General features: G+C 42.1%; 1 protein-coding gene across 1 annotated transcript; it reads left to right on the top strand.

Annotated features, from left to right (window-relative positions):
* The first annotated feature begins 5,867 nt into the window (after positions 1-5,867).
* metrn (meteorin, glial cell differentiation regulator) lies at positions 5,868-12,275 on the top strand. The gene is made up of 4 exons (XM_010888808.3): positions 5,868-6,166; positions 7,093-7,529; positions 9,049-9,108; positions 9,918-12,275. The coding sequence occupies exons 1-4, from the start codon at positions 6,066-6,068 to the stop codon at positions 10,229-10,231; spliced, it is 912 nt and encodes a 303-aa protein (XP_010887110.1). The 5' UTR covers positions 5,868-6,065; the 3' UTR covers positions 10,232-12,275.
* Positions 12,276-12,617: the final 342 nt, after the last annotated feature.

Below are 12,617 nucleotides of genomic sequence, written 5' to 3'. Positions count from 1 at the left end.
CTGGGAGATAAAAGACGAGACCACCCTCCGTCACGCTCTAGATTTTCAACATTTGAACTATTAGTGACGGTTTATTAATATTTATATAGAGCATAGTTTTCTAAGACAGAGGGCTATTGTAATTTATAGAAGTAGAAACATCTAAATATAAATAGCTTTCCAAATGATTTGATGTTATTTCTTCACACTTCAACCTTTCACGCCTAAAACATAAAATCAGATAACTATCTTACACTTGTTAATGATGTTTCTATTAGTATTTATTTTATTTAGGTTTTATTCAACATAAGTAATAAAATCCTGTTCCCTCCCAATTTTCCCTCCATAACAAGACACTGGATGACTTGGAGGGGGGTGGTGAAGGACAAAAGCACTGGGTGTACATATATACATAGCTTTAAAGAAAAGATCAACCCATAGTCAAGATGAACGATAATTCCATTCCTTATTTTCTACTCCGCTACATCTCACCACTGAATAAATGCTTTGTCCATGATTGGTTGCATTGCTCAGATTGTGATGTGGTAATGTGGACCTATTCACACTGCTGACAAACCCATAGCCAGACAGATATGGGACATGTCGCACCAGCGGCAGACAGACATGTATACGGTCAAATGTCATGCTGCTGTCCAATTCTAAGAGCTGCGTTGGATTTAATTTGATGCTAGCTTGACTTCAGTACAGTATAAATGCTGGCTTATATGCCTTTTCAATTAGTATGAAATGCTGGGATCAAGGCAAAGTTAAAACAACAACTTAAAAGCCAACTTTTGAGGGGTAACAAATCTATCCCCCACTTTGGGTGCTCTAGACAGGAACTCCCTCTCCTGACACCTGCACCATTTCCCTCTGTTTCAGTAATTATCAGATCCTGAAAGGCCTCCAGCTGTGACCTCTGATGAGGAAGGAATGATTTGATTATGTAGAGGAATAGGTTCAGTGTGTGGGTTGGAGTGAGCATGAAGTCAGTGTTATATCATGAAGTCTGTTTCTACGGTAGCATGTTAGATGCGTTCTAGGAACTAATACAGGAACTTCCAAGTAAATAAAGCTGGGTTTATGCTGTAGATCTGTAGGCCAAAATGTCATCAATGGTAGGCAGTCAAATTAGAAATGGAGATGGAGGCACACATCCGACATCTGTGCAAGATACGGTCCCATTCAGTTTAAATGTGTGCCTCATATGGAATGAACTGAGAATAGACAGAAATATATTTTGACTCGGACCCTACTTCGGACCACTGGAGGGGTTTGGATTAGAACATTGTACTGGTGGGGTTGCATGATTCAACCACTCTGGGAACATTTTTGACATTTATTTTTCAACCGGATTCAGTAAATCAAAGCCGGAAGTAGTTGATTTGATGTCCCTGCTAGCCAGAGAGACTTTGCTGCTATATCGGAACTGTAGCTCTCAGTCACATAGTAGATGGCTAAAATGTGTATTTTTATATATTTAGTTGATCTAAAAAGTCGATACATAAATTTGGTGACCTTCCGGATACACGTAAAATAAATGCTACTGTTGCACTTGGAACATGAAATGCATGTGTGCAGATGTCATTGGTGTTAATGTGAGAGTACAATGTATTCACTGCATGTTTTTGTGTGATCTGAACATTACAGGGAAGATAAATTATTTTATTTGCATGACATTTTAATTTAAATTTATTGTGCAGATACCAAGGTAAACATGTAAACTTCTGTGCAACTTTTTCTCCTCCAACTTAAGACTGAAATAGTTGTCACAATAAAAGTTTACATGATTTCTTTTTTTTCAAGCCATCAGAAACAGAAATATCTTGACTGTGTAAAATGTCTTCCAGTGTTTTGGATTTACAGGGGTTCCCTCCTGTAGTCCCGAGTTCCCTCCCATTTTAAGATCTTTGTGTTACTTGCATATCAAAGAGCTGCTAAACCTCTGTGGATAACATGAAAGAAGGATTATTACAGGACATCTAAGTGATGTATTACATGCTTATGAGGCAGTTTAACGGCATTCTCACTGTGCCTCTGTGTGCTACCAGCTGCGTTTGCCATCTTCTCTCTCCCTCTGTTTACCTGCTACAGCTCTCACAGTTTAGAATCTCCCACTGAGTGTAAGACTCGCACACAAACACACCGACTGGGTTACATCCACAAACACACACTCACTGGGGACAAAAACACACACAGAGACGCACAGACACCAACACACGCATAGGAACAGAGAGCGACAGATACACAGAGACACAAACATCCACACACACACACACACACACAACCACAAACCCAGCCCTGAGAAAGTGCTATGAGAGAGCAGGTGTGGGTTTTCACATAGGTCTCTCATAGGCGACCACGATGGGCAAATAAAGTACATTGTAAGGTGTATTCATATGTCAAGCCTTCCTAAAAGTCTCACTGAGTCAGACTGGCCCGAGAAGGGACAGGACATCAGCTCGTCACCAGGCCTCGCGGAGATGGGAAAACACTCCACTCACCCATCCCACCGACTCATCGGGAATCGGCACTGTGACGTGAGGGAGTATGGGAATGTCACATTTTACCTCTGGGATGTCAACGTTTTGCATTCGCTCTATAGATGTTTTTCTCCTGGTCTACAAAAACACATTCCTACAGTACATTCACAGCCAGTACGCCATAGCTGTTAATTATCAGTCACAGTAAAACAATGTTTACTGGGCCCAAGTACGGGGGCCGCAGCGCTTCTCATTACATCTTAAAGAGGTCTGTGGTTACAGGGAGAAGGGAGATTGACATGCTTTCCAATCTCATTACTGTGGACACACATCATGTAGCCTGAGAAAAAAATCATAAGAGTGTCAGATGAATTTGACTTAAACTGGTGTCCCATGGGAAGATGCTGTGAGTCGGTGAAGGGATTACGGAGGTGAAACATTTGCTGAAAAAACTTTTTAGGTTTTGATTTGATTTATTTTCATTAATAATTGCGGACATTGAGACTAAATTATGCAGAATGCAAAGTTGAAAACAAGACTAAATATGCAGAAGGCACAGTTTCAAACAGGTGTCCAGGTATTGTACAGCCTAAAGCAATATTTTAGTATGAACTAATATGAAGAGGCATTGCAATATGAAGTTGTATTGCACTACAAAGCTATATTGTAACGTGAAGCAGTTTTGGAGTATGAAGCAATAATCCAGTACAAAGCAGTATTACTGTGTGAAGGGGTATTGCAGTATAAAGCAGTATTGCAAGATGAAGCAGTATTGCAGTGTAAATCAGTATTGCAGTAAGAAGCAGTACTGTAGTGTAAAGCAGTACTGCACTATGAAGCAGTATTGCAGTATAAAGCAATATTGCAGTGTAAAGCAGTATTGCAGTATGAAGCAATATTACAGTACAAAGCAGTATTACCATGTGAATCAGTATTGCAGTGTAAAGCAGTATTGCAGTGTGAAGTGGTAAGACATTAAGGATTATCATTTCAGTTTCTCCCTCCATATCAAACAACTTATCTTTGTACTATTGTGCAACAGATTTGCAAACGACAAAGCAGGCCTCCATGCACTGCTAGACAGACTGCAAGCTGTACCCGCATGCGCATAAGACCCGACGCTGAGATATGTGTGCACGAATCCCCTATTGTCATCCGTGCATGTCGGGTGCACGTGAAGTAGCCCGGAAGGTAGAAACACTGTGTTCTGTGGGTTGTTTGATCCAGGTGAGTGAAGGTCAGGTCAGCCATGACGGTCACACAGCTAATCTCTGATTATTGGCCTGGGAAAAAAGAGACTGAAAGAAGAGAGAGCACAACACAGGCTCCGTAGCCTGTCCTCTATGAGAGTCAGGTAACATTAGACTGCCAGGACCTCCTCCCAGCACACACACACACACACACACACACAGGCATACATGTACAAAACAAACACACTTTGTGTAACACGTACACATGCAATGCCTCCTACCCACACAGAAACTATTCTAAGATATGTCATTCACAAGCCAATGAGAGAATGTCTTTAAACACAGACTCACACAAATAGATGAATCAACTCTGAAACACAGAAAATCTGGTTGGACATTTTCACAGTGCTTGAACAATCCCACGGCCGACTAATTGGCAAAAGCAACCTCTCCGCTCTCTGAAATCTGCATGTTAAAACTGAAACAACACGTAAAAAACAATTGTAATCCAAACAAAAGCCAAAGTTTGAAACTGATGAGCCTTCCCTTGGGAACTGCTGAGGTCATGGCGCAGTACGTTTCTGTCATTGTATTCTACGGATACGCTTGTACTGTAAATGGACGTGCATTCATAGGTTGTTGGGCACAATGTAGACTACACGCTTATGCACAGTCATAGCAATAGTAGCCATAACCAAATTTAGCCACTAATATATTCATATTGTCTTTGACTCTATTACCCCCCACCACCGTGTCTGAGATATTGGTCCTTTGAAATGTCCCAGGGTGAACAAAACCCCGTCCTCAGACAGACAATGGAGCAGCTGGATTTCTGCACATGTGCCTTTGTGTCGCGTCTGAGGCCTTGTCATAACTCGATCAGAGGGCCTTGCCCTGCCTTTCAACAGACACACATGCGCAAACACACACACACACACACACACACACATAGTAATGCAAGCTGCAGACATACACACACAAACACACACGCTCACATGCAGACACACGTACATTTAAAGTCGCTGTTTGGGTCCAGTGAGATGGATGGGGATACCAGTACAAAGGAATATTTGATTAGGTTCTAATACAGCCACATGAAAGAGAACCCCAGCAGGGTGTGGTCAGGGGTCACAGCTCCCAGCCGGGACACGGTGCACCTCTTCATCTTCATGGCCATGCGTGCTGCCGCAGGTTAGCTTTGACAAACTGATGGCCTGGTTTGAGACGGCTGGGTAGCCTAATGGTTGGAGCAGGTGATCAGTAATCAATAGGTTGCTGGATGGAATGCCATAGCCAACAAAGTCCTGCCCGTAAGCAAGACACTTAACCCTGATTGGTCCGAAGTCTAACCTGGTAAAATAAAGAAATTACACTAACCGAGGAGTTTGAGCCTAAATCATTTGGTTAACATTTGGACAGTAAGGAAAATGACCTCTATATACACTTCTTTTTTCAGGTGGGATATCTCGGTCAGTTTTGCTTGTTTGTATAACACAGCAATGTTGCGAGAAGCCCTATAACTAAAATGCTCATTATAATCTTAATGTCTTATTGATGATGATGGAATCATTGATGTATCCATTGAGAAGGGTTTGCATATTTTAGGAGAAGGGATCCATTCTACAACTGTAGGGCTATGGTGGCTCTCAAAAGAATTCACCCCACTTTTTCCCACATTTTATTGTGTAACAACATTAATATAAAGGGAGGTAGTTAGGAGTTTTAATTTCATGTTGTAGCACAATACAATGTGGAAAAGCCTGAGGTGGGTAAATACTTTTGAGAGCCACTGTATATTGTCAGGAACTATCATGTTAACTGTAGTCAAAACATATTTTAGGAGGTTCTATCATGATTTGGAACTATTCTATTGGATTCTTATTTCAAAATCAAAATCCTGTAAGGGAAATCAAGTCCAATCGTTATAGGGTTGTTTCCTACCACGTTGGTAATAGAAATCATGTTAAAAAAGAAACACTTGGTTCAACATAATGGTAAATTGCCGGCCGCCTATCTATTACCAACGTGGTTTGTTCTTGAATACTGATAGATCGTTCTTCTGATCGTTCTTCTGTCACGGGTAATATACCACACCCCTCCCCCTCGGTCCTGTGAGTGGTTTAAAGTTTCTCCTCTCCAACTCTGATTGGTTGATCAACTTAAGCTCACGGGCAAGAACTTCAGAAAACTCCTCTCTTTACGCAGTTGTGTCAGGGAATGAGAACCGAGGTAGTATTAGTCTGTTGATGGTGCAGCTGAAAGTACATTTTCAGCTAGAAGAGAACTCTACCGCGCTATGGAGGTTGTCAAGAATACTAACTGACCATTCGCGTAGATAGGTATATTGTAGAATCCTCCGGGTTAATCTTTTGAGAAAAACTTTATCATAAGGTAATACCACAGACGGAAAGAAATGGCAATTTCTTGGATTAACAAAGTCTGGATCCTACTCTTATTCATTTTTGACAGCGCTCTGTGTAGTTATTCCGAAGACCAATGCAGCTGGAGAGGAAGGCAAGTATATCTTTATAACAGGTTATTCGGGTAAAAAAAACATGGATAATATACGTATTTTATTTTGTAGCAAGGTGCAAAAGAAAATATATTTTATTAGTTCTGTATGCATTATAATAGTTTTATGTTGAGGTTTTGTCGTGCATGGCGGTCATTTAGCAGACCTTTTTTTGAAAAACGTTTTGGAAGCAATTAAATGTTTCCAGACTTGCAGTTGAAACAAAGTATTGCGGCTTGGTTTTTGCTGACGACTTGCGGAGAGAATCAACTAAAACTAGTCGGGCATTAGTCATTCTCTTATCATAAAGGTTTTGGGTGTGAGCACGGGGAAATTAAAACAACTTAAAAAAAAAAAAGGTTGACATTAATTGCAGAATTTAATTTATATGTACAATACCCAAAAACAGATTATATTGTGAAATTGAAAATTAGCACACGCTGCAAGGTCAGTCCTCCCTTTTAAATGGCAAGCGAGCTGCTTCTTCATTGTCCATTAGGCGGCGCTTCTTCTTTTCCAATTCACTTTGAACCTAAGCCAAATTTGAAAGCATGTTCGTTTTCAATCGTTTTCAAATGATGCACTTACACTCGTGAAATGCACATCAATTAATCAAGACCTGAAAAGGGTCGTCTGTTTTCATAAATTTGAATCAGCATTTTTGGATGTTGCAGGTTTTCCCTATTAGTCTCAAGTTCCCCACATCAAAAGCGTGCACTCAAACCAAACGTCCTGTAATGTTCCTTTCAAATTCAAAAAAAGAAAATTGTAGCACATCCTACAAGTGGTATGCTGGTGAGTTGAATTTCAGGCTAGATTAAACAAAGAGGACAACTCGTTAGGACTATTCTGTAAATTTGTATGTCTGAAGCTCATGGGGTGATGAAGTCCAATTCTATAACTGACTTTCTCTCCTTTCATCCCACAGTGGTCTGTCCCAGGAGCAAGGCAGTGTGGAGCAGATCTCCCTTCACTGTTCTGAGGGTGCTCTGGACTGGCTCTACCCTAAGGGGGCGCTCCGCCTCACCCTGTCCCCCAGGTTACCCTCTGCAGCAGTGGGGCCAGGGGGCAGCAGCTCTGGCCTGATCACAGCCTGTGTCAAGCCCTCAGAGGACTTCCATGGGGCCCAGCTCTACCTGGAGAGAGACGGGGTCCTGGAGCTCCTGGTGGGGGACCGACTGGAGACCTCTCCCCCACCTCGGGTGCGTTGCTTCAGCCGCCTGCCTGGTGAGAAGGTGGCCCTCTTCCTGCAGGCCACACCCCACCAGGACATCAGTCGCCGGATCGCGTCCTTCCTCTATGAGCTGCGAGGGGATTGGACGGCACGCCTGTCACTGGACTCAAACCCCGTCAGCAGTAATGAAGGTGAGTCCACTGGAATAAGGAGGGAAGGGTCCATGTTGGATCAGATTCCAGGTTACAGAGGGGCCATTTTGGCTAAAAAACAAGAACAAGCAAAACGGTGTCAACAATTAATACATTTCTCCGTTGGCAAACCAATGAATATGAAACAATAAATGATGCAGTTTGCTATGAATTACATGGTTTATGTTCTCTAAAGGCATCGAAACGTGTTTAAGCTCAGATTCCACAACTCCATTCTCTGTGTCACTTTCCTTAAAGTGGCACTAAAGACCTTATCTCATTGTGAAGCACTAGCAGACCTGTTTTGGGAGGTTTGTTTTCAGTTTCCACCTTGCAGGTCAGAGTTGGGGACGTGTCCTCTGGGCCTACAGACCCAGTCCCTTGGTTTAGGTTTGAAGGGGAATCAAGAGAGGCGGAGAGGGGGGAGGGCCAGGGGCACAAAAGCCCAGTATGTGGGGCCTTCACTCCAGAGCCCGGAGCTCCTTTTCACTAGAGGCCTTTGCATGAGTGTTCTGGGATTACTGCCGTTGCCTGGACGACACGGAGGCCTCTGCCCCAGCTGAGATGCTCCCTCCTTTTGTTGAGCTGCCTCTCTTTAAAGAGGCTTGTCTCTAGCAATGCGCCCCCTCCATGCTATAGAGTCACCCCCCCACACACAAACTGGCTGGCTGGGCATTAGAGGACGTATGCTCTATGGGCAAGGGAAAAGGAAGGAATCTCATTTATCCGTTTTTTTTTTACTAAGTAAGGGAATGTGTGAAAGGGCACTAGGAAGAGGGGGAGGAGGTGAACTTCTTGGAACTTCCGAGGCCATCAGCACTTTTGGGTGCAGTGAGTCAGTTCCAAGCAGCTAGGGTTTAGTGGTTTGGTTTGGCTTCATTTCTTGCGGCTGTTTGGACTGGGTCCTGTTATAAAACGAAGAGGGATTCACCGTGTAGGAATTTCCACTTGGGACACTTGAAAAACTGATAAACAGATGTGAATGAAGTTGTCACCACTACTGGGAAGGAAGTCCCTTCTGAAAAAGGGCAGGAGCTGAGTTTGACCCATTGAAGAAACCTTTTGATGTTCTCAACCCTCCTCTCTCGCCCGTCTGGCTGGCTTTGATGAGGTGTGGGTGCAGACACGTCTGGGGGCCAGTGGAGTTTTCACGTCTTCAGGTTTCACTGGCCTTCCTCCAAACTGTAAAAATAGCAGCTGTCCGATAAAACACTGCGGTTGGTCCGCGTGTGTGCGTGCGCTCGTGTCTTTGCAACACACGTTTGTTCTGATCTGTGCATTCACATCACAGCTCCAGAGCATTTAATCTTTGGTACAAGCTATTCCCCAGCCTCCTTTAAGCCTCCTTTTAATGTTCAACAGGATACAGTGTAACACATTATTATTGTTCGTTTATTCGGCTAGGTATTTCATGGTTTGCAGTGTCAAACAAGGAGGAGAACAAATTGAAGAGGGGATGCAATTAGCTTTTGTTTGATTAGTGGAGCTCATTAACTGACTTCTCCCCCTCCCTCCACAGGTGCCTGCAGACCATGCAACAACTCAGAGCTCCTTATGGCCGTCTGCACCAGTGACTTTGGTGAGTTCTCCTCTTTTACGACCTACTGGCTGGTTGTCCGGGCTGCCGTATAACAATAGAGTATCAGGAGCAGTTTGGTGTCTTATTGAATCCCCCAATTCATACAGGATTAGTATATTTGATTCAGTACAAAATAGCTAGAAAAACCCTTCAATTGCAGGCCGCATGCTAAAAAAAAAGGAATGAGCTTGTGTCAGGATTCGGAATCTACAAATCAGATGTGTCGAATCGGCTTAAAGTAGGGGTGCCCCAGGTCTAAAGTTGGGCCGACTGTGATCTAAATCCAAATCCTCCTCCTTACGAATAGAGGTCAGAGGGGAAACAGCACTACTTTATCCTCTCCAGATCCCCAAAGTTCCACTAAACCCCCCCTCTCAAGGGACCATAGTGGACTAATCTCAACCGCTCCCCCTCAGAGACAGTGCAGTGGACTAATCCGTGTGGCACTAATTGAGCCATAATCAGGCAGCCCCTTGGCAACGGAAAGTTAGGCCCTTGGCAACAGAAAGTCAGGGGATTATAGAAACATCCCAGGCAGCTCTCCATATTCATATCACTCACTGATCAACTACTGCTAGCCTCTGGGATATTCGTTTTTTTGTGTTACTTCAGCTGTTTTTTTGGCAGCTAATACAGGGGGCAGATGTTTTCCAAGTGATTTCCAATGTTATTTTGCATAAGTAAATGACATAAATTCAATTATATATCCTCAACTATCTTAGTCCAAATACAGCTTTTTTTTTTTTTTTTTTTAAATGGACCTGGTCGGTAAGGCTCATTGCTTACAAATGTTTTTTCTTTTCTTATAGTGGTGCGTGGTAACATCAAGGCAGTGGACGAAGATGGTGAGCTGCGGGCTGCTGTAATCAAAGTTAGTGCCACCCGAGTATTCCGCCAGAAGTACGCCCTCTTCACCGGCAACAGCCGCCTGACCCGCTCTGGCGAGATCAGGACCCTACTTCAGTGCGGTGTCCGACCTGGGTCTGGCAGTTTCCTGTTCACCGGCCGCATCCACTTTGGCGAGGCGTGGCTGGGCTGCGCACCCCGCTACAAGGACTTCCTCCAGGCCTACGCTCAGGCCAAGTTGGCCCAGGAGTTACCTTGTGAACTGGATGTGGACTGAGCTGAACGGTTCTAAATCTCGGCAGACTGCTCCCCTGAAATGTGGCTGTCCTCTAAGGCAACCCAAGCTCGGTCAGCTCTCCCCTGACAAACCTCAGAGTGAAAAGTGGGGAAGATGGAAGCCTAAACAATGGTGTAGATTTGGGCTGATTACTGCCTTAAAGATCCCTTTGGATGCAATTTTCCCCAAAGGACTGGAAAGTTGGGCATGGACATCTAGCACCGTTCCCTTTGCAATATGCAGTTCTGTGGAGATATGAAGGACACTGTGTACTAGATGAGATTAAATCATTTAGCACAGAACAGATCTTCCAGAAGCATCTTCCAGAAATGTTTATTTTGAATAGTCTGAAAATCCTTCCGCCACAACAAGCTACACTTTGTCAGGCATAGATTCAGATTTATTGAAGGTTACTATGTTTTTTAAACTCAGGAAAATGTGGGAAGGTGTTTTACAATTTGTTTGAGGTTAGATTTGCTGTCCCAGTGTTCAACCACAAGGTTATGGTGTTTTTCTAATGTTATCTTCAAAATGGCCACTCATTTTCTTTTTGTTGGGGACAAGTTTGGAGAGTCTATCATTTTGTGTCCACACATCTATGATTGAAACAATCAATGATGGATAATTCTGGGTGTTACAATTCTTTTATTTGATATTAGGTATTTTATTTTAATTTTATTTTTATCTTAATTTGCACTGATAAAAAAGGGAATGATCTGGAAAGTTGGATGCTACAAGCACTGAAAACCAAATGAAAAGCTGACTATATGTAGCATATAAGAGGAGTGATCAGAACTTAATATATGCACAGAAATTGCTTGCGTATGTTAGCACTAGGCTTGGGCTAGCGTGTGTTATTGCTAGGCTAGAGCTAGCGTATGTTAGCGCTGGATTATGGCTAGCATATGTTAGCACTAGCCTAGTTCAAGAAGAACATGTTTAAGCTCTGCAAACTAGTGCTGAAAGCACTTTCACGATAATAGCCAACTCTTGAGATTACACAGTCAAACAGGGCATTTGTACCATATTGAACCCTGTATAAATATTTTGTGGAGATAGTTATTATACAGTTTATTTTGCTATTCAGTACTCTGTGATATATCAGTTTAGTTAAACACTTTTGTTATTTTTTGTATGTTGAAACATTGATTTTTAAATTGATATTTTGATTTAAAAATAATTGTTTGAAACGTTTTGATCTGATCATGGTGATGATGCATCAGTATTGCCCATTACAGCCATTTCGTAGCTAATTCTACAAATAATTCTTCATAAAAATTCTTCCAAAACATCTTGATAATTAGATGCTATTAGGCTGCTGGCCTTTAAATTAAAGATATAAAGTTAAATAACTGTATTCATGTAGATTTGGCTGGATCTTTTTTTTTACGTTTATGGGACTGCAACTGTTGACTACAGCAATGTTTTTCTCGTTAAAGTCCAATTTGTTACTTTATGTCTCAGATCTAGTTGTAGCTGACTTACTTCCACAAGCATTGGATTTACATACATCCAAGCATAAGTTGATAGCCATGTTGAGCCGTGACAACCTCAAAAACGATTTAGTCCAAATATCAATAAGGAATTTTTGAAGCAATATAACATGTATTTGCAAGATGGTATTTTAACTAGCTTTGGGGATAGCAGTAAGAATCTCTGGACTAGTTTAGGGACGAAAACAGTGTGAGGGACGAAACAGGCTGTATGTCAATGGCCAAAAGAGACGCCATGTGTCTTATGTGCACTAAATCGATGAAGGGAGAGGGTAATACCAAATTAACATGAAGTGCTGAAGTGAAATACTGCCACGTTTGATGATATTGTCAGTGGTTTCTATGTGTGTGTAATGTTCTGTGACACAAATGTGATTGTTAATATGTATATAAGAAAATCTAGAAAAAAAAAATACTTATGGAGGAAAGAATGATTGTTTTTGTCTGTTGAGTGTTTATGTTGTCTGTGATAAAAAAGAAAGTCTAAAAACACAAATGAATATGTAATTTCTGTAAAGTTGCCTCTTTCACTAAATTAATAGTAAAGTTCTGTACACATAAAGTTGTCCTCTTTCATGCACACGTTTAAACCTAAAGTTGACTCTACACATGGCCCTATTTCATTACACCAACTTAAAACCCAGCCTCTAGTTTCCGCTTATCTATTCCTTATGTATCTGAATAGGACATAAGACTTTTAACCATGTTATGTCACTATTAGTCTCCTTAACCCTGATCCCTTAGGGCACAAAAACAATCGCTTTACTGAAAGAAAGTGTAGAAAAAGAGATTTAGAGGGGAGCATATAGACCCCGGAGGCTGCCAGAGGGAAGAAGGAAAGGAACGGTCGGAATTCTGTTGTGCTCCGACTCCCGTTTTCAGGATTCAGGAAG

Source organism: Esox lucius, chromosome 5 (genome assembly GCF_011004845.1).
Source record: "Esox lucius isolate fEsoLuc1 chromosome 5, fEsoLuc1.pri, whole genome shotgun sequence".
Taxonomy (NCBI): Eukaryota; Metazoa; Chordata; class Actinopteri; order Esociformes; family Esocidae; genus Esox; species Esox lucius.
This window is presented reverse-complemented; position numbering and strand designations above follow the sequence as displayed.

Excerpts from the sequence above, each read along its gene's own strand:
- metrn (XM_010888808.3), top strand. The coding sequence starts at position 6,066 with ATGGCAATTTCTTGGATTAACAAAGTCTGGATCCTACTCTTATTCATT. Across the intron at positions 7,530-9,048 it reads CCCCGTCAGCAGTAATGAAG|GTGCCTGCAGACCATGCAAC; the intron begins GTGAGTCCACTG and ends CTCCCTCCACAG. Across the intron at positions 9,109-9,917 it reads CGTCTGCACCAGTGACTTTG|TGGTGCGTGGTAACATCAAG; the intron begins GTGAGTTCTCCT and ends CTTTTCTTATAG.